Source organism: Schistocerca cancellata, chromosome 1 (assembly GCF_023864275.1).
Source record: "Schistocerca cancellata isolate TAMUIC-IGC-003103 chromosome 1, iqSchCanc2.1, whole genome shotgun sequence".
NCBI classification, from domain to species: Eukaryota; Metazoa; Arthropoda; class Insecta; order Orthoptera; family Acrididae; genus Schistocerca; species Schistocerca cancellata.
Genome location: NC_064626.1, coordinates 1,149,358,759 through 1,149,378,783, shown reverse-complemented (window position 1 = coordinate 1,149,378,783; position 20,025 = coordinate 1,149,358,759). Strand labels below are relative to the sequence as shown.

General features: G+C 45.5%; 1 protein-coding gene across 1 annotated transcript in view; it reads left to right on the top strand.

Moving 5' to 3' along the window:
• LOC126136093 (uncharacterized) overlaps positions 1–20,025 on the top strand; it is a 118,136-nt gene that overhangs the window by 64,225 nt on the left and 33,886 nt on the right. Inside the window, exon 4 of the mRNA XM_049915204.1 lies at positions 18,784–18,925. Within this exon, the coding sequence (XP_049771161.1) occupies positions 18,784–18,925 (142 nt within the window). The remainder of the gene's footprint in view (positions 1–18,783; positions 18,926–20,025) is intronic.

Genomic DNA, 20,025 nt, shown 5'->3' with positions numbered 1-20,025 from the left:
GGGGAAGAACAAGGAGGGAGGAAGGAAAAAAACGAAAAAAGGGGGGGAACCAAGGAGGGAGAGGAATAATAAAGGGGGAGAAGGGCAGACGCGAGAGGGAATGAGAGGAGGCAGAGGAGGGAAATGTAAAAGGACTCGGGGGAGAGAAGGGGGCAAAGAGAGGGGAGGTGGGGAAGAAAGAGGATGGAAGGGGGGGGAGAGGGAGCGAGGATCAGAGTTGATAGGAGGGATAAATGGAGGGAGAGAGGGCATCATCTGGGAGGGGGAGTTGATCGAAGCCACCTTGGGAAAGGAGATGTAGGGTGTAGAGATGGAGGGTAGGGGGGACACAACAGTGAAGACGCCGTGGCAGGAGGCGGGGATGGGAGAGGAGAGGAGCAACCAGGGGGTGAGGGGGTTCAAGGCGGCGGGAGGTGTAGAGGATGGGGATATGTTCGAGGAATAGGAGCAGATGGGGGAAAGGGATGAGATCATAGAGGATCCGCGTGGGGGACGGGAGGCGTATACGGAAGGCGAGGCAGAGTGCATGACGCTCAAGGATCTGGAGGGTCTTACAGAATTTGGGGGGGGGGGGGGGCAGATATGCAGGCAGGCCTGGCATAACAGAGGATGGGACGGTTTAAGGATTTGTAGGTGTGGAGGATGGTAAAGGGGTGCAACCCCCATGTCCGGCCAGAGAGGAGTTTGAGGAGTCGGAGGCGGTTGTGGGCTTTGGATTGGATGGAGCGGAGATGAGGGATCCAGGTGAGGTGACGGTCAATGGTGAGGCCAAGGTAGGTGAGGGTGGGGGTGAGGCGGACAGGACGGGCGCAGACAGTAAGGGAGAAATCCAGGAGCCGGAAGGAGCGAGTGGTACGACCTACGATGATTGCCTGGGTCTTGGAAGGATTGAGTTTCAGGAGCCACTGGTTACACCATGCAGCAAAAAGGTCAAGGTGATTCTGGAGAAGGCGTTGGAACCGTTGGAGGGTAGGAGCGAGGGCGAGGAATGCGGTGTCATCAGCATATTGCAAGAGGTGTACTGGAGGGGGGGGGGGTTGGGGCATCTCATCTACATCTACATTTACATCTACATTTATACTCCGCAAGCCACCCAACGGTGTGTGGCGGAGGGCACTTTACGTGCCACTGTCATTATCTCCCTTTCCTGTTCCAGTCGCGTATGGTTCGCGGGAAGAACGACTGTCTGAAAGCCTCTGTGCGCGCTCTAATCTCTCTAATTTTACATTCGTGATCTCCTCGGGAGGTATAAGTAGGGGGAAGCAATATATTCGATACCTCATCCAGAAACGCACCCTCTCGAAACCTGGCGAGCAAGCTACACCGCGATGCAGAGCGCCTCTCTTGCAGAGTCTGCCACTTGAGTTTGTTAAACATCTCCGTAACGCTATCACGGTTACCAAATAACCCTGTGACGAAACGCGCCGCTCTTCTTTGGATCTTCTCTATCTCCTCCGTCAACCCGATCTGGTACGGATCCCTCCGTGTACAGGAGGTGGAGGAGAGGGGAGATGACAGAGCCCTGGGGCACACCTGCAGAGGGGTAGAAGGTGTGGGAATTGGCATTATGGATGGTAACATAGGAGGGGCGGTGGGAGAGGAAGGAGGCCATCAGACGGATGTAGTTGATAGGAAGGGAGTTTAAACAGGAGACCGGGATGCCAGACACGGTCGTAGGCCTTTTCGAGGTCAAGGGAGACGAAAACGGCGGAGCGACGGGAGTTGAGCTGGAGGGAGAGGAGATGAGTGAGGCGGAGGAGTTGGTCATCAGCAGAGAAGGAAGGTCGAAAGCCACATTGGGTGTTAGCAAGTGTATCGTGATTGACCCTCATGTCTAGGGATGCTGAAAGACAACATCCGAGGCCAATGCGTCACCTTAACTCCGGACATGCTTTACAGTGCTGTTCACAACATTATTCCTCGACTGCAATTATTGTTGAGGAAAGATGGTGGACATATTGAGCATTTCCTGTAAAGTACATCATCTTTGCTTTGTCTTACTTTGTTATGCTAATTATTGCTATTCTGATCAGATGAAGCGCCATCTGTCGGATATTTTTTGAACTTTTGTATCTTTTTTGTTGTAATAAAACCCCATGTCATTCCAAGCATGTGTGTCAATTTGTAGCTCTCTATCTGCATTATTCCGTGATTTATTCAGTTTTCAAATTTATACTGACTTTTTGATCACTCGGTATGTTTTAGTTGACTCCGACGAAGAGTGATCAGGAATAGGTTTTTTTAATTGTCTTTCGGACCATGTTGCTTATATCGTGTCAACAGATGAATCTATTACAAAACAGGACGTCCGTTAATTACGTGTAAGCCGGCCGGTGTGGCCGAGCGGTTCTAGGCGCTTCAGCCTGGAACCGCGCGACCGCTACGGTAGCAGGTTCGAATCCTGCCTCGGGCATGGATGTGTGTGATGTCCTTAGGTTAGTCAGGTTTAAGTAGTTCTAGGGGACTGATGACCTCAGATGTTAAGTCCCATAGTGCTCAGAGCCATTTTAACCAATTACGTATATCTGTACTTCCTTCAAAATTTGGACCGATTCGACAAGTTTGAAACATAGAATAGTTGCGCCTAAAAAAAGTGTTTTTTTGGACGTAAGAACCGATTGAAGGTAGATTTTCGAAAACGAGTGTTCAGATTTAACGCAATAAGGCATTTATTTATCTGATTCACTTTAAGTCGTTACCGCGCATTCAATTCAGGTAAGAACATATTTTACGTGCTGCATCTAGCTTCACTTTATACCATCGTATCTCAACAACGGGTAAAGATTATTGGATACAAAAATTTTGTTTCAGCTTTATCCATTTTATCTGCTTAGTGCAAAGCTTGAGTGGATTTGTGCGAGTCTCAAGTATACCATGGCGCGCTTCGTACACCGTGGTCGTGCGGTAGCGTTCTCGCTTCTCACGCCTTTCCCGGGTTCGATTCCCGGCGAGGTCAGGGATTTTCTCTGCCTCGTGATGACTGGGTGTTGTGTGATGTCCTTACGTTAGTTAGGTTTAAGTAGTTCTAAGTTCTAGGGGACTGATGACCACAGCAGTTGAGTCCCATAGTGGTCAGAGCCATTTCAACCATTTTTGGACTCTTACAGCTCCGGTTCGTCGTTCAAACTGTGCTTGATATACTGTAACATAACTACATTAAGACAGATGTTTGAATGGCTATACAAATGGCCGCTGGTCCGGGTTAAAGGAAAAACTTTTTTGTAATTTTTGAAAACATTTCTCTTAGAGTACAGCGGTTTTTTTTAATTACTTAAAAATGAACATGAACTGTCACAACCGCAAGAAACTTCCAACTGCCGTCGTGGAGTCGTAGCCACCGTGTACCATCATGGTGCGTAGTGTGAAGATCGTCTAAAACAGACCGAAACCGGTAACCTAATGAAAAAAGAAGTTTCTTGCGATTGTGATTGTTCATGTTCATTTTTTAAATAAAAAGTTTTTACACCATGTTACTAGCTCAAATAGGAACCGAGCACCAAGACTCCCCCCTCAAAACCGGGATTCTGCGCGCTGTCTTTGGAAATATTTGCTTAAAAAATAATGTACATTATGTACAAAAGAACTAATATAAAATATTTTACTCACAGCTGGAGTGACATTTGCAGAGAATAAAGGCAGAACAACTGATTTACAAGATGTAAAAGTGCCATATGCATTGGATGGGCTCATATTTGATAATGCCTTAGAAATATATGGTCTTCCATTTTATTTATGATTAATATTATGGCCGAGCGGCTCTAGGCGCTTCAGCCTGGAACCACGCGGCTGCTACGGTCGCAGGTTCGACTCCTGCCTCGGGCATGGATGTGTGTGATGTCCTTAGGTTAGTCAGGTTTCAGTTGTTCTCAGTCTAGGGGCCTGATGACCTCAGACGTTAAGTCCCAATGTGCTTAGAGCCATTTTAGTATTATGTTTTTTCATGGTTGCACTTCGTGTCTCATTGTAAAAGTGAATTGTGGAAATTCCTTAGAAAACTTTTATTGACTATCTGGTTGGTCATTAGGATGTCATTTGCGGATGCACAAGTGCGATTTCAATTCTTTAGTCATACAGAAACTGAAACTAGACATAATACTTTCAGAGACTATAAATAAACGATAACTTTGGCCGTAAACGTAAGTTTCCGATGTAAACTAAGATGTCAGCATTATGGCGAGCTGCTTCGCTGTTGTGTGTGAAACATACAAATTGGTGCCACTATTATAAACACACAAATCGTAACAACAACAAGCACGGTAGAATGTAAGCACATCTGCAGAGTAATAAACCTGAGTGTGCAATGCATCAAGCAGAATAACTAAACAAAAATATTTTGTAAAGATCAGCTATATCATTCAGATTGTAGTTGATGTTAAAACGATGTAGGAACTGAATACCGAAATATGGACTACGTGAACTGAAGATAGGTGAAAGATCGAAACGTATATTGGCATAAATAAAAATATATAAAGTGGTGGAATGCCTTGGCCCTTGTCTTTCAGGACGTCATTTGAGAAAAGCGCAAGTAGGGGTTGCGCATGGTCAATTTTTTGGCAATTGATGTTGGATGGTATGGATGAGGTCATTCCTTCAGTGAAAGTGGACGACTGTTTTGTGGATCACTGCTGCTACACTTCTCGTAAGCACAAAGTACAACTCAACCTACCAACTTGATAGAAAATTTTAATATGTTTTCGGCGTATGTTAAGTCAGTAAATTGATCAAAGTCTTATGTCCAGACACTCCCTGACCATAGTGGCAATGAAACAGAGAATGACGTAGAAAAGACAGAAATACTAAACATTTTATCCCAAAACTGTTTCAAAGAGGAGGGTCGCACTGTCGTTCCTCCTTAAATAGTCTCACGAATGGCGAAATGACAGATAACGAAATAACTGACCAAGCGATAGAAAAGCTACTGAAATCTCTCAGCACAGGAAAGCCCCATCTGACGGGATAACATTCTATTATAGGAAGAGTATGCGAAATAACTTGTCCGTCTTCTATTAACTGTGTACCATAGGTTTCTGTGGAGGAGTGAAATGTTTCTGATGACTGAAAAAAGGCACAGGTCATTTCCGTTTTTAGGAATAGTTCATCCAATAGACACACAAAACTAGAGGCATTTTGTTTTGTTTTCCCTCTACACTTTCTACCCTCTACAGATCACTCTAGTACGAGGGAAGTCATTGCCTGATGTGTTAACAGATGTCCTAGCATCCTGTCCCTTCTCCTTGTCAGTGTCTCCACATATTCCTCTCCTCTCCGATTCAGCGCCGAACCTCTTCACTCCTTACGTTTTCGGTCCATCTAATTTTCGACATTCGTCTGTAGCACCACATCTCAAATGCTTCGATTCTCTTCTGTTCCAGTATTCCCGTAGTCCGTTTCACTATCATCCAATTCCGTTCTCCAAAAGTATATTCTGAGAAACTTCTTCCTCAAATTAAGGCCTACGTTTGATACAGGGTGGTCCTTTGATGGTGACTGGGCCAAATATCTCACGAAATAAGCGTCAAACGAAAAAGCTACAAAGAACGAAACTTGTATAGCTTGAATGGGGAAACTAGATGGCGCTATGGTTTGGCACGCTAGATAGCGCTGTCATAGGTCAAACGGATATCAACTGTTTTTTTTTTTTAAATAGGAACCCCCATTTTTATTACATATTCGTGTAGTACGTAAAGAAATATGAATGTTTTAGTTGGACCACTTTTCTCGCTTTGTGATAGATGGCGCTGTAATAGTCACAAACATATGGCTCACAATTTTAGACGAACAGTTGGTAACAGGTAGGTTTTTTAAATTAAAATACAGCACGTAGGTACGTTTGAACATTTTATTACGGTTGTTCCAATGTGATACATGTACCTTTGTGAACTTATCATTTCTGAGAACGCATACTGTTACAGCGTGATTACCAGTAAATACCACATTAATGCAATAAATGGTCAAAATGATGTCCGTCAACCTCAATGCATTTGGCAGTACGTGTAACGACATTAATCTCAACAGCGAGTAGTTCGCCTTCCGTAATGTTCGCACATGTATTGACAATGCGCTGCCGCATGTTGTCAGGCGTTGTCGGTGGATCACGATAGCAAATATCCTTCATCTTTCCCCACAGAAAGAAATCCGGGGACGTCAGATCCAGTGAACCTGCGAGCCATGGTATGGTGCTTCGACGATCAATCCACCTGTCATGAACTATGCCATTCAATACAGCTTCAACCGCACGCGAGCTATGTGCCGAACATCCATCGTGTTGGTTGTGCATCGCCATTCCGGCATGTAGTGAAACATCTTGTAGTAACATCGGTAGAACATTACGTAGGAAATCAGCATACATTGCACCATTTAGAGTGCCATCGATAGAACAGGAGTCAATTATCCTTCCTCCCATAATGCCGCACCATAAATTAACTTGCCAAGGTCGCTGATGTTCCACTTGTCGCAGCCATCGTGGATTTTCTGTTGCCCAATAGTGCATATTATGCCGGTTTACGTTACCGCTGTTGGTGAATGACGCTTCGTCGCTAAGTAGAACGCGTGCCAAAAATCTGTCATCGTCCCGTATTTTCTCTTGTACCCAGTGGCAGAACTGTACACGACGTTCAAAGTCGTCGCCATGCAATTCCTGCTGCATAGAAATTGGGCATCATCATTTGTTGCAGGTCGTGGTTGACGTTTCACATGTGGCTGAACACTTCCAGTTTCCTTAAATAACGTAACTATCCGGCGAACGGTCCGGACACTTGGATGATGTCGTCCAGGATACCGAGCAGCATACATAGCAGACGCCCGTTGGGTATTTTGATCACAATAGCCAGACATCAACACGATATCGACCTTTTCCGCAATTGGTAAACGGTCCATTTTAACACGGGTAATGTATCACGAAGCAAATACCGTCCTCATTGGCGGAATGTTACGTGATACCACGTACTTGTACGTTTGTGACTATTACAGCGCCATCTGTCACAAAGCGAAAAAAGTGGTCCAACTAAAACATTCGTATTTCTTTACGTACAATACGAATGTGTAATAAAAATGGGGGTTCCTATTAAAAAAAACGCAGTTAATATCCGTTTGACCTATGGCAGCGCCATCTAGCGGGCCCATAGCGCCATCTGGTTTCCCCCTTCAAGCTAGATGAGTTTCGTTCTTTGTAGTTTTTTCGTTTGACGCTTATTTCGTGAGATATTTGGCCCGGTCACTATCAGTGGACCACCCTGTATTAGTGGACTTCTGTCGGTCAGGAATGCCCTTTTTGCCAGTGCTAGTGTGCTATTTATGTCGTTCTTTCTCCGTCCGTCAGAGGGTAAGCTGCCTATTTAGCAGAATGCCGTAACTTCATGTACTTCGTGATCACCAATTGTGTTATTAATCTCTCGCTGTTCTCATTTCTGCTACTTCTCATTCTTCGATTTACTATGAAACTGTACTCATTAGACTGTTCATTCAACACATGCAGTTCTTCGTCTCTTTTTACAGATGACAGCTATGTCATCAGCGGATCTTGTCATTCACATTTTTTCTCCTTGAATTTTAGTTCCTCTCCTGAAGCTTTCTTTTGTTTTCGTCAGTCTCTTCAATGTTTAGATTCAACAGTAATGGCGAAAGGCTGCATCCTTGTGTTACACCCATTTTGATACGAGAACTTCATTCTTGGTCAGAATGTCTTATCTTTTCTTCCTCTTGGTTGTTGTACATTTTGTATATTACCGTCGTTCCCTATAGCACACCCCAAACTTTCTCGGATTTTCGAACGTAGTGGACCATTGGACATTGTCGAACATTTTCTCGAGGTCGACAAATCCTGTGAAAGTGTCTCGATTTTTCTGCGGTCTTGCTTCCATTTCAAACGCAACGTCAGATCTGCCCCTCTGGTGCCTTTAACTTCCGGCAAGTAAACAGATCATGTAACAGGCCCTCAGTTTTCTTTGGGTTACTTCCATTAAATATCTAGGAGTATGCGTACGGAGCTATTCGAATTTCAACGACCACATGACATTATTCGCAAGTAAGGCAGATACACGACTGAGATTCGTTGAAATAACCTTCGGGAAACGTAGTCCACGAACAAAGAGAGTATCTTGTAGAAACTCTTTCGACCAAGAATGTTGCTTCTCAGCATGGGATCCGTACCAGATAGGACCAAGGATGAAATACACTACTGGCCATTAAAATTGCTACACCACGAAGGTGACGTGCTACAGACGCGAAATTTAACCGACAGGAAGAAGATGGTGTGATATGCAAATGATTAGCTTTTCAGAGCATTCACATATTCACACAAGGTTGGCGCCGGTGGCGACACCTACGTGCTGACATGAGGAAAGTTTCCAACCGATATCTCGTACACAAACGGCAGTTGACCGGCGTTTCCTGGTGAAACGTTGTTGTGATGCCTTGTGCAAAGAGCAGAAATGCGTACCATTACGTTTCCGACTTTGATAAAGGTCGGATTGTAGCCTATCGCGATAGCCGTTTATCGTATCGCGACATTGCTGCTCGCATTGGTCGAGATCCAGTGACTGTTAGCAGAATATGGAATCGGTGGGCTCAGGAGGGTAATACGGAACGCCATGCTGGATCCCAACGGCCTCGTGTCACTAGCAGTCGAGATGACAGGCATCTTATCCGCATGGCTGTAACGGATCGTGCAGCCACGTCTCGATTCCTGAGTCAACAGATGGGGACGTTTTGCAAGACAACCACCATCTGCACGAACAGTTCGACGACGTTTGCAGCAGCATGGACTATCAGCTCGGAGACCACGGCTACGGTTACCCTTGACGCTGCACCACAGGCAGGAGCGCCTGCGATGGTGTACTCAACGAGCAACCTGGGTGCACAAATGGCAAAACGTCATTTTTTCGGATAAATCCAGGTTCTGTTTACATCATCATGATGGTCGAATCCGTGTTTGTCAACATCGCAGTGAACGCACATTGGAAGAGTGTATTCGTCATCGCCATACTGGCGTACACCGGGCATGATGGTATGGGGTGCCATTGGCTACACGTCTCGGTCACCTCTTGTTCGCATTGACGGCACTTCGGACAGGGGACGTTACATTTCAAATGTGTTACGACCCGTGGCTCTACCCTTCATTCGACCCCTGCGAAACCCTACATTTCAGCAGGATAATGCACGCCGCATGTTGCAGGTGCTGTACGGGCCTTTCTGGATACAGAAAATGTTCGACTGCTGCCATGGCCAACACATTCTCCAGATCTCTCACCAACTGAAAACGTCTGGTCAATGGTGGCCAGGCAACTGGCTCGTCACTATACGCTAGTCAATACTATTGATGAACTGTGGTATCGTGTTGAAGCTTCATGGGCAGCTGTACCTGTACATGCCATCTAAGCTCTGTTTGACTCAATGCCCAGGCGTATCAAGGCCGTTATTACGGCCAGATTTGGTTGTTCTGGGTACTGATTTCTCAGGATCTATGCACCCAAATTGCGTGATAATTTAATCACATGTCAGTGCTAGTATAATATATTTGACCAATGTATACCAATTTATCATCTGCAATTCTTCTTGGTGTAGCGAAATTTAATGGCCAGTAGTGTACAAAAGATCCAGAGAAGAAAATGGTTCAGGCGGCTCCAAGCACTGTGGGACTTAACATCTGAGGTCATCACTCCCCTGGTCTTAGAGCTACTTAAACCTAACTAACCTAAGGAGATCACACACATCAATGCCCGAGGCAGGATTCAAACCTACGAATGTAGCAGCCGCATGGTTCTGGACTGAAGCGCCTAGAACCGCTCGACCACAGCGGCCGGCCTCCGAAGAAGAGAAACACTGTTTCGTTACAGGTTCATTTAGTAAGCCCTAAAGGGTCATGCAGATGCTCAGGGAACAGCACTGGCAGGTGCTTCAAGAGTTGCGTACTGCCTCACGGTATGGTCCTCTGTTAAAGTTCCGAGAGCGTACGTTCGCAGAAGAGTCAGCCAATATAGTGCTTTCTCCTACGTATATCACTGGGAAAAGACGGTGAAGGTAAAATTATAGAGATTGGAGTACACACGAAGGTTACCAGCAATCGTTCTTCCCGTGAACTGTACGCGACTGGAATAGGAAGAGGAGCAGTGCTACTGGTACACAAAGTACCCTCTGCCACACTCCGTGAGGCAGCTTATGGACTGCCGATGTAGACGCGATTTGTAGTGAACAGTCGTTGTGGTCTTGTTCGCTGTCAGAGAACTCGCAGCTCGAGTAACCACTCCACTGTCGAGGCGACATCGCTACCACCCTGCAGTAGAGCTCTGGTACCTGTGAGCCGTGCCGCTACCTGCTCCACTGTGCAGATGACCGGGCTGCCCGCGCCTGTGCCCCGTATGGGTGACGCAAGCCGGCCAGGCAGTCAGCTAGCAAGCAGCTCAGCCTCACGTGCCGAGGCAACCTGCGTCCAGCGCTCTGCGTGCCAGACCGCCGGATAAGCAGTATAAATAGGCGCTCCATCGCCGCCTTCCGGCCCTCGCGGCGGTTCTAGACCTTCTGCGTCCTACGGATAACTCGCACTGTTGCAAATTGCTACGTGAGCGCGCCGACACGTAGCGCCACTGACTCGGTCTTACAGTCGTGCAAAGAAAGTCAGGATAAAATTCATCCATTAAATCCCGCGCGTGCAGCTTCACCTGATGTTCCGCCCATATACCTTCCGGCTATATTCTGAGTGAGCCGACGCGCTGAAGCTACACTTTATTTTTCTTCTTTTCTTTTCACTGATGGGTTGAAGCAAACAGTTTGAATGCGTGAATTCCACATTTTCCAGCTGTGGCTTGTACAAGTACCATTTATTTATTTATTCATTTATTTACTAAACTTTTATCTACAGCCTCGTGTGTGTGTGTGTGTGTGTGTGTGTGTGTGTGTGTGTGTGTGTGTGTGTGTGTGTGTATTGCACATATATTGGTCACATCTTTTCCTCCCCCACTCTATGACGATCTCCAACCCCTCTGGTACATTTCCTCCTCCCCCTTTCTCTGTCCATCTCATCCTCTCACTATCCATCTCCTCCTCCCTCCCCTCTTTCTCTGCACAGCCGCCGCGTGTGTAGCCCCTGCAGTGCGTGCCGATACTACCCACACAACATGCCTGCTGGGCAGGGCAGCCTAGATGGCAGGTGTTGAAAAAAGCCTTTCACCCATATATCCACTCCTATCGGAGCTTGGAGGTTCTAACCCCACACAATGCTGATCCCCAAGTAGCAACTACTTTATGTACAATATTTGGTTTTAATTGCTCCAAGGGTCATATATATTCCTGCAAATGTGCAGGTGGCCACATTTTACATTTTAATATAAAAGAAGGGACTTCAAATTTAACATATTCATAAACAGAAAGAATTATATCTACAGATTTATACATATTATTATCTATATGCTGTTTGACAGGTTTTTGCTAATATTTTTAGAAACCTTTGGATGCTGGAAGTTTTTTATTTGTTTACTGTGTTCTATACCTAGACAGGTTACAATGTTCATAATATCAAATGTTGAAGCAGAAAAGTTTTAGACATAAAATAGAATAATATGAAATTATATAATATGACTTTATTTAATGGTACTATAAATGGTTAAGAGATTATGTAATCGCAACTGAGGCCTTAGAGTCGCAATTAAAAGTGTGGTAATTAATGGTCCAGTTAGGTGAGGACAAGTTACTAATAATCTAAAAAACGAGTGAAACCTAACAGTATATAAATTGGTTGCTCATGTTGCACCACTGTTGGAAACGAGCAGCATGGGAACATCTGCAATGATTAATTATACTTTTTCCTTGTGCACGTCCATACCTGAGTGGGCAGCACAGTATAATGCCATGCAAGGGGCCTGGGTTCAGTTCCTGCCTGTGTCAGTTTCTCCACCCAGGTGTGGGTGTTATCTTCATCATCATCCAATCCTCATCGACGCGCAAGTCGCCGAAGTGGCGCCAGCTAAAAATACTTGCGCCAGGCGACTGGTCTACCCAATGGGAGGCCTTAGCAGACGTATATTTCACTGCACTTGTCCCATGTTAGATTTTTCCTTAGTCATCAGTGTAACTGGTTCAGTGCGACTCGCCATGAGTTCTTTTCTTGTGACAACCTCTTTGTCTCACGGTAAGACTTGTGCCCTATGTTGTCAATTATTTGTTGGGTGTATTCCAGTCTCTGTCTTCCCCTACAGTTTTACCCTCTAAAGCTCCCTCTAGTACCACACAAGTTATTCCTCAATGTCTTATATATCTCGTATCATGCTGACCCTTCTTCTCAATGTTTCCCATATGTTCCTTTCTTCGCCGGTTCAGCAGAGGACCTTCTCATTCATTATATTATGTCCATCTAATTTTCAGTATCCTTGTACAGCACCACATGTCAAACGTTTTGATGCTCTTCTCTGCTGGGTTTCCCACAATCCATTTTCAGAGAGCTCTTCTAGGTTACAGACTTTCCAGTGTTTAAAGTACGACGACGGTTTTGTTCCAACTGTGATAAGGTTCAAAAACATTATTTACATTTAGTACAAAATTTAGATGCTGTGTTCAAGCGAGGCAGGGTGATTAAACGGAGTTAAATTACGTCATCGAGCTGGAGCTACCGTTACTGTGTCCTTTCAAACGACTACTAGAACATAACGATATTTCATTTTCTGAAATCTCTCTGAATATTTAAGAAACGCTTACTATTAATACTTAACAGTATCAGTTTTCTGCCTAATCTTCACGCTTTAGGAATACGAAGTTAATCTCTGAGTGAAACCATCCGCTCTCACTGTGTGTGACAGGCAGACATATGAGAGTACTGTGTTTTAGCTGATGGTACTGAACTTTCAGTTTATAATTAAATTTTTAAATAGTGTTGACATAGGAACTGGGGTTTAACACACATCTCAGATATCATGTAGAAGCCAATACTGATTTTGGAGTCACAGTGTGACCTCTGTTCCATATCAGAGAGAGATGGCGCGACTACATATTCCGTAATAATGGACCATTAAGACGGTGCTAAAGTGTTGCGTTAATAAAGCATATCCTCATTGCTTAGATGTCCATCTCAGGCTATACTATGGGTCACGCACGGCGTACGCACTGCTAATTGCAAGCTAAACGTAATTGCACTATACAGAATTTCCACCTTGGCAGTGAGTTGTGTGAAGCCACGTCCTATTCATATCTTTGTCAAAGCTATAAGGGTATTTCTCACCAAGAAAATGAACTTCCGCTACCACTCACTTTATGAATGATCTATTTTGATAAGCACAACGCGTCTCGAGAATTTATTCTTATTTTCAGCTGTTTTTTCTTGAATATTGCATATAAATGGTGAACATTAATAATGCAGGGATTGATTCCTGATTGGAAATGGAGGGAAAAGGGTCCTAGGAACATTTGTTCAGAAATGTATCGTTGACACGGTAGATGGCGTTGACGAATGAAAGTTCGTCTGACCACATGCCGTGTGTCCCTTGTGTGTTGCAGGCTGTGTGATGGACGCAGCGTACTTAAGCAGCGGAATGGTCCGGTATTCATGTCGGAAATATGCAGAGATAGTGTTTGTGTACGGCCAAGCAGATGGCTCAGCTCTGAGCACTATGGGACTCAACATCTTAGGTCATAAGTCCCCTAGAACTTAGAACTACTTAAAACACCATCTCAGGTTGTTCCGAACATGAATACCAAAGCATTCTGCTGCGTACAGTACGCTGCATCAGTGACACAGCCTGCAACACACAAGGAACGCAATGAACGTGGCCAGAGGAATTTTCATATGTCAGCGCCATCTACTGTGGCAAACATCCCTAAGTGCACTGTTTCCGATGCGATAGTGAAGTGGAAACGTTGAAACCTTCCCGTCTCCTCTATATCTCTTTTGTTAAGCAACCTTCCCTTCTACAATAACCTATGAAACCTTCCCTTAGAATTTCTATCTCTTGCTTAATAATAACAAATGAAATCTTCCCTTTGAAATTAATTCTATTTCTCAATCTTCGCATGCAAAGTTAAATGCTGCTTATTAAAAGTGATTTTCTGATTATTTCGACGAAACATAGAATGTGTCGTCGTCGTGGCCCTCAGTCGTTACCTGCAATAACTTAAAACTGTTCTTTACCTTTTTTACTGTTACTGGATCGCCATCTGACTGCTACATCGAACTGCGACATGAATATACACTCCTGGAAATTGAAATAAGAACACCGTGAATTCATTGTCCCAGGAAGGGGAAACTTTATTGACACATTCCTGGGGTCAGATACATCACATGATCACACTGACAGAACCACAGGCACATAGACACAGGCAACAGAGCATGCACAATGTCGGCACTAGTACAGTGTATATCCACCTTTCGCAGCAATGCAGGCTGCTATTCTCCCATCGTAGAGATGCTGGATGTAGTCCTGTGGAACGGATGCCATGCCATTTCCACCTGGCGCCTCAGTTGGACCAGCGTTCGTGCTGGACGTGCAGACCGAGTGAGACGACGCTTCATCCAGTCCCAAACATGCTCAATGGGGGACAGTTCCGGAGATCTTGCTGGCCAGGGTAGTTGACTTACACCTTCTAGAGCACGTTGGGTGGCACGGGATACATGGGGACGTGCATTGTCCTGTTGGAACAGCAAGTACCCTTGCCGGTCTAGGAATGGTAGAACGATGGGTTCGATGACGATTTGGATGTACCGTGCACTATTCAGTGTCCCCTCGACGATCACTAGTGGTGTACGGCCAGTGAAGGAGATCGCTCCCCACACCATGATGCCGGGTGTTGGCCCTGTGTGCCTCGTTCGTATGCAGTCCTGATTGTGGCGCTCACCTGCACGGCGCCAAACACGCATACGACCATCATTGGCACCAAGGCAGAAGCGACTCTCATCGCTGAAGACGACACGTCTCCATTCGTCCCTCCATTCACGCCTGTCGCGACACCACTGGAGGCGGGCTGCACGATGTTGGGGCGTGAGCGGAAGACGGCCTAACGGTGTGCGGGACCGTAGCCCAGCTTCATGGAGACGGTTGCGAATGGTCCTCGCCGATACCCCAGGAGCAACAGTGTCCCTAATTTGCTGGGAAGCGGCGGTGCGGTCCCCTACGGCACTGCGTAGGATCCTACGGTCTTGGCGTGCATCCGTGCGTCGCTGCGGTCCGGTCCCAGGTCGACGGGCACGTGCACCTTCCGCCGACCACTGGCGACAACATCGATGTACTGTGGAGACCTCACGCCCCACGTGTTGAGCAATTCGGCGGTACGTCCACCCGGCCTCCCGCATGCCCACTATACGCCCTCGCTCAAAGTCCGTCAACTGCACATACGGTTCACGTCCACGCTGTCGCGGCATGCTACCAGTGTTAAAGACTGCGATGGAGCTCCGTATGCCACGGCAAACTGGCTGACACTGACGGCGGCGGTGCACAAATGCTGCGCAGCTAGCGCCATTCGACGGCCAACACCGCGGTTCCTGGTGTGTCCGCTGTGCCGTGCGTGTGATCATTGCTTGTACAGCCCTCTCGCAGTGTCCGGAGCAAGTATGGTGGGTCTGACACACCGGTGTCAATGTGTTCTTTTTTCCATTTCCAGGAGTGTACTTACTCTGTTTTACTGTACTGTATTAGCTGCTGGTGGGCTGTCATAATAAGTGGCTGTATTTATCACCAAAGCTGACGTTATTCTTTAATAGCAAAGCTGACGTTATTCTTTAATTAATTTGACTGAAGTTACGTAATTCATAGTTAAACTTTTTCTTGACAACAATAAAATTTTGCAAAGGTTTCCGTTGATGGTTTTTGGGATGGATTATAATCAGTAATGCAATATTGCTGGCAAAAATTAATTATATTCTGAATGAAATGATTTTACAAACGTTCAGATGGGACTTACTTTTTACGATAATCTTACAACTAGCATTGCGCAAACATACCTTCAGTAGTCTTGAGTTTCTCAAAAAAGTAATTCAATAATATTAGTTCCTCTTATGATAATAGTTAGCTGATGCCTCTGTACATCCGTTTATAATCTTTTGTAAATCATAGCTGGTGGCTGGCAGGCACACCGCTCAAAAATGGTTAAAATGGCTCTGAGCACTATGGGACTTAACTTCTGAGGTCATCAGTCCCCTAGAATTTAGAACTACTTAATCTTAACTAACCTAAGGACATCACACACATCCATGCCCGAGGCAGGATTCGAACCTGCGACCGTAGCGGTCTCGCAGTTCCAGACTGAAGCGCCTAGAACCGTTTCAGCCATCCCCGTCGGCGGCACACCGCTCCTGTCAACCTCTCGCTTCAGACCTGCTACCGACTCGCTTCACATCTCGCTTACTACTGACCTCCTACGAACGCTAAAGTGCGGTGTCTCCCGCCAACAGTGCTTTCTGCTGCAGACATTCCCTGCTACCACAATTATTTCCAACATGACAAATATTAATTATTCCTACTTAATCCTATTAATAAAATATAAACATCTTTCATAAATTGTGGTTTGACAATAGAAATATACGCCTCTTACATATGGTTTGACAATATACAATAGAAATACACACGCCTTACAACGTGGAGGAATACGTACAGCACAAAAGCGTACAGGCCGACCTCGTCTGTTGACTGACAGAAACCGCCGACAGTTGAAGAGGGTCGTAATGTGTAATAGGCAGACATGTATCCAGTCCATCACATAGGAATTCCAAACTGCACCAGGATCCACTGCAAGTACTATGACAGTTAGGCGGGAGGTGAGAACACTTGGATTTCATGGCCGAGCGGCTGCTCATAAGCCACACACCACGCCGGCAAATGCCAGACGACGCCTCGCTTGGTGTAAGGAGCCGGTCACTGTGGCCGAGCGGTCCTAGGCGCTTCAGTCCGGAACCATGCTGCTGCTACGGTCGCAGGTTCGAATCCTGCCTCGGGCATGGATGTGTGTGATGTCATTAAGTTAGTTAGGTTTAAGTAGTTCTAACAAGGGGAGGCCACGACGTTTGGAACGCGGATTTACGGCAAGCTTCGTACACTCGTAGTACACCATGAGTACAACAAAATGTGTAAGCAGTAGCGCGTACTTCTCAAGCGTTATTGACAAAATCTCAAGATAATTTCGGTCGTCGAATACATATCTGTGCGTGGCCATTTTAACCATGAAGCGGCTGCGGCCGAGTGGTGCCGGTACGGTAGCTCAGCGTACAGATATGTATTCGACGACCGAAATTATCTTGAGATTTTGTCAATAACGCTTGAGAAGTTTGCGCTACTGCTTACACATTTTGTTGTCCTCATGGAGTACTACGAGTGTACGAAGTTTGCAGTAAATCCGCGATCCAAAACTCGGGGCCTCCCTTTGTAAGTCTAGGGGACTGATGACCTCAGACGTTAAGTCCCATAGTGCTCAGAGCCATTTGAACTATTTCTGGTGTAAGGAGCCTAAACATTGGACTATTGAATAGTGGAAAACATTGTGTGGAGTGACGATGGAGTTAAGTCTGGGAGGAACGAAAATTAAAGGCGAAGAATTAAATCTGAAGTTCAGTTCTCGTACCCTACAAAGGGTAAATAAACGTTGGTAACGGAGGTGAGACGCCGATAGAGAAGCCGTAACACAATCGTTTTTCAGTGTATATACTCACTGGTGCGGTGCATAGAGTAAATATCTCTGGGGTGAGCATTGCGTTCTGCGCATGTTGTCAACATTAAACCAGGATTGTCACGTGTTTTCGGGACTTCGCTGTGCGTGTGCGCTTTCTGCAGCGTTTGAAGTTTATAATATAAAGAGTTTTTGTTGTGTTTCACCGTTTGTTGATAGTGTAATAGCGATGGTGAATTACTGTTGTTGCTATGGATGCAAAGAAAAATATGTGAAAGGAGGGATAGTAACTTTTCATGGGTACATACCATGTAGCTCTAATTATAATTATCGTATTAGTAAGAGACACTGTATATGTTTAAAAATTTCGAGACGCATTATAATTAAGGCTTGATTCTGAATATTTTTCTACGATTTTATAATTATATAATAGATATTACGGATCGTACAAAAGTGTTCAAACAATCGCTTCCTCTCCTAAATTTGCTAGTGGAACAGGAAAGGGAATGGTTAGTTGTTTCAGCAAGTACTATCCTCCATGCATTTATCAGTGACTTGTCGATTATGTATATAGATTACTCAGTCTACTATTTATTTAATAAACTGGGAGCAAGTACGTAAAATGCGTTAAATAAATACTTCAAAGTGTCACCAGTAATAAAAATTGTGCTTTAGGTCGCAAAAACTAGAAAATAAATACGCAGAAACAGCAGAAAAAAAAGGACGAATTAGCAGGGATATAATCGCTAATGTGTAGCAAATTCAGTGTTTTTCGGACACTTGCAAAAGTGCTAGTGTACTGTCAAGTCGTTTTGCAAGACTATCACTGCAAAAACATACGTCAGGCTCTGTAATACTATAAAGTGCCGTATCATACCGAAAACTACCAAAAATCGAGTGCATCTGAACTGTGACACCTATTGCAAAGAAGCAGGATGTAATATCACTTTCCCTTAAAAGTTACGTAACTGGTTTATTCCCGGTATCAAATGGATACTGTTAGAATGTCTGCGCAACATATATAAATAATCCCTGACACGTACGAAAAGAACCCGTCTGTATCAGGGATGTAGTGACATTCTACATATACAGGGTGCTATACGGTCGAACACACGAGACACGACGCCCCGAGAACACGTGACCAGGCCGGCAATGTATGTTATGTTGACAACATACAATCTGTTCTGCGCCTGTGAATGCTCACTCCAGAGATATTTACTCTATGGTGCGCTGCTGCGGTCCCGGACTGCGCTTGTCTCGGGTACAGTGCTCGGCGCTGCCGCCCCACTGCCCCAGAGGCGGGAGGCGGCTCTGCCGGCCCCCAAGGTCGCCCGCGCCGCCGCCCACGCAGGTAACGGGAGACACAAAGGCCTGCCTGCCTGCCTGCTGCCGGTCCTACTCTGTCCTCCCAGCCGCGGCCGTAGCCGGCGCAATTGATGTCCCGCGGCGGCGCGCTGCCCGGAAAACTGGCGCGGCACAGAAGCAGGCCGGGGTGCAGAGGACAGATTTCCCAGGAGCGCCTTCTTTTCTGGGGGCTCTCGGCTGCTATCCCCTCCGCATTTCTCGCGCGCCGTGTCTGCCCCATCGCATAATTCCATAAGTGCGCCGGCTACTATTTATTTCTTCTGACAACTGAGACCACATAATGCGCGTCCACATTCAGCGAGGAATACGCCGGAAGCATTACTTCCTTCTATTACTTACACCTATCTTTAACCCTTTCGTGAGCCGTGGGAAACATGCTTCCCACTACAATGGACTCGTTCCTAGTCCCGTGGGATTCACAGTTCCCACCTCTTTACGGTGCTACCACCTAGTGAACAGTATAGGGTACTACTTCCAGTCGGAAGTTCCCGCCATTTTTGCTGTACCTTCGCGTGTATAGCTGAGTGTTGCTCTGTAGAGGAGCCTTTCAGTGCTGTTTGCGTGACATTTTGTGATTTTTTCCTCAAAGCTATAGTATAAGGTAAATACTTTTGATTTACTCAAATTTATGAAGGAAAAAGTAAAATTGGAACGAGGGGAATTCCAGTTTGAAACAAAAGGAGCCACTTCTGCAGTAAAATGGATGGATAACCGTCCAGTCACTTTCCTGTCCTCAATTAATGACCCATGAGAAACAGCCACAGTGAAAAGGAAAAACAAGGATGGTACTAGTACAGAGATTTCTTGTCCTGAAGTTGTGGCAGAATACAACAAAATAATGGGTCGTGTCGATAAGTGTGATCAATTACGAGAAAGGTATGCTATTGGCAGACGTTCTGTAAAATGGTGGCACAGAACATTTTATTTCCTGTTGGACGTTGCTGCAGTGAACAGTTTTATCCTGTGGAAAATAAGTAAAAGAGAAAGTGGACAGCATGATCAGCTCACATACAGGATCCATCTAGCTAGACAATTGATCGCTGGCTTCTCATCCCAAAAAACCTGTCTTTCTGGCGAAAAGGGGTA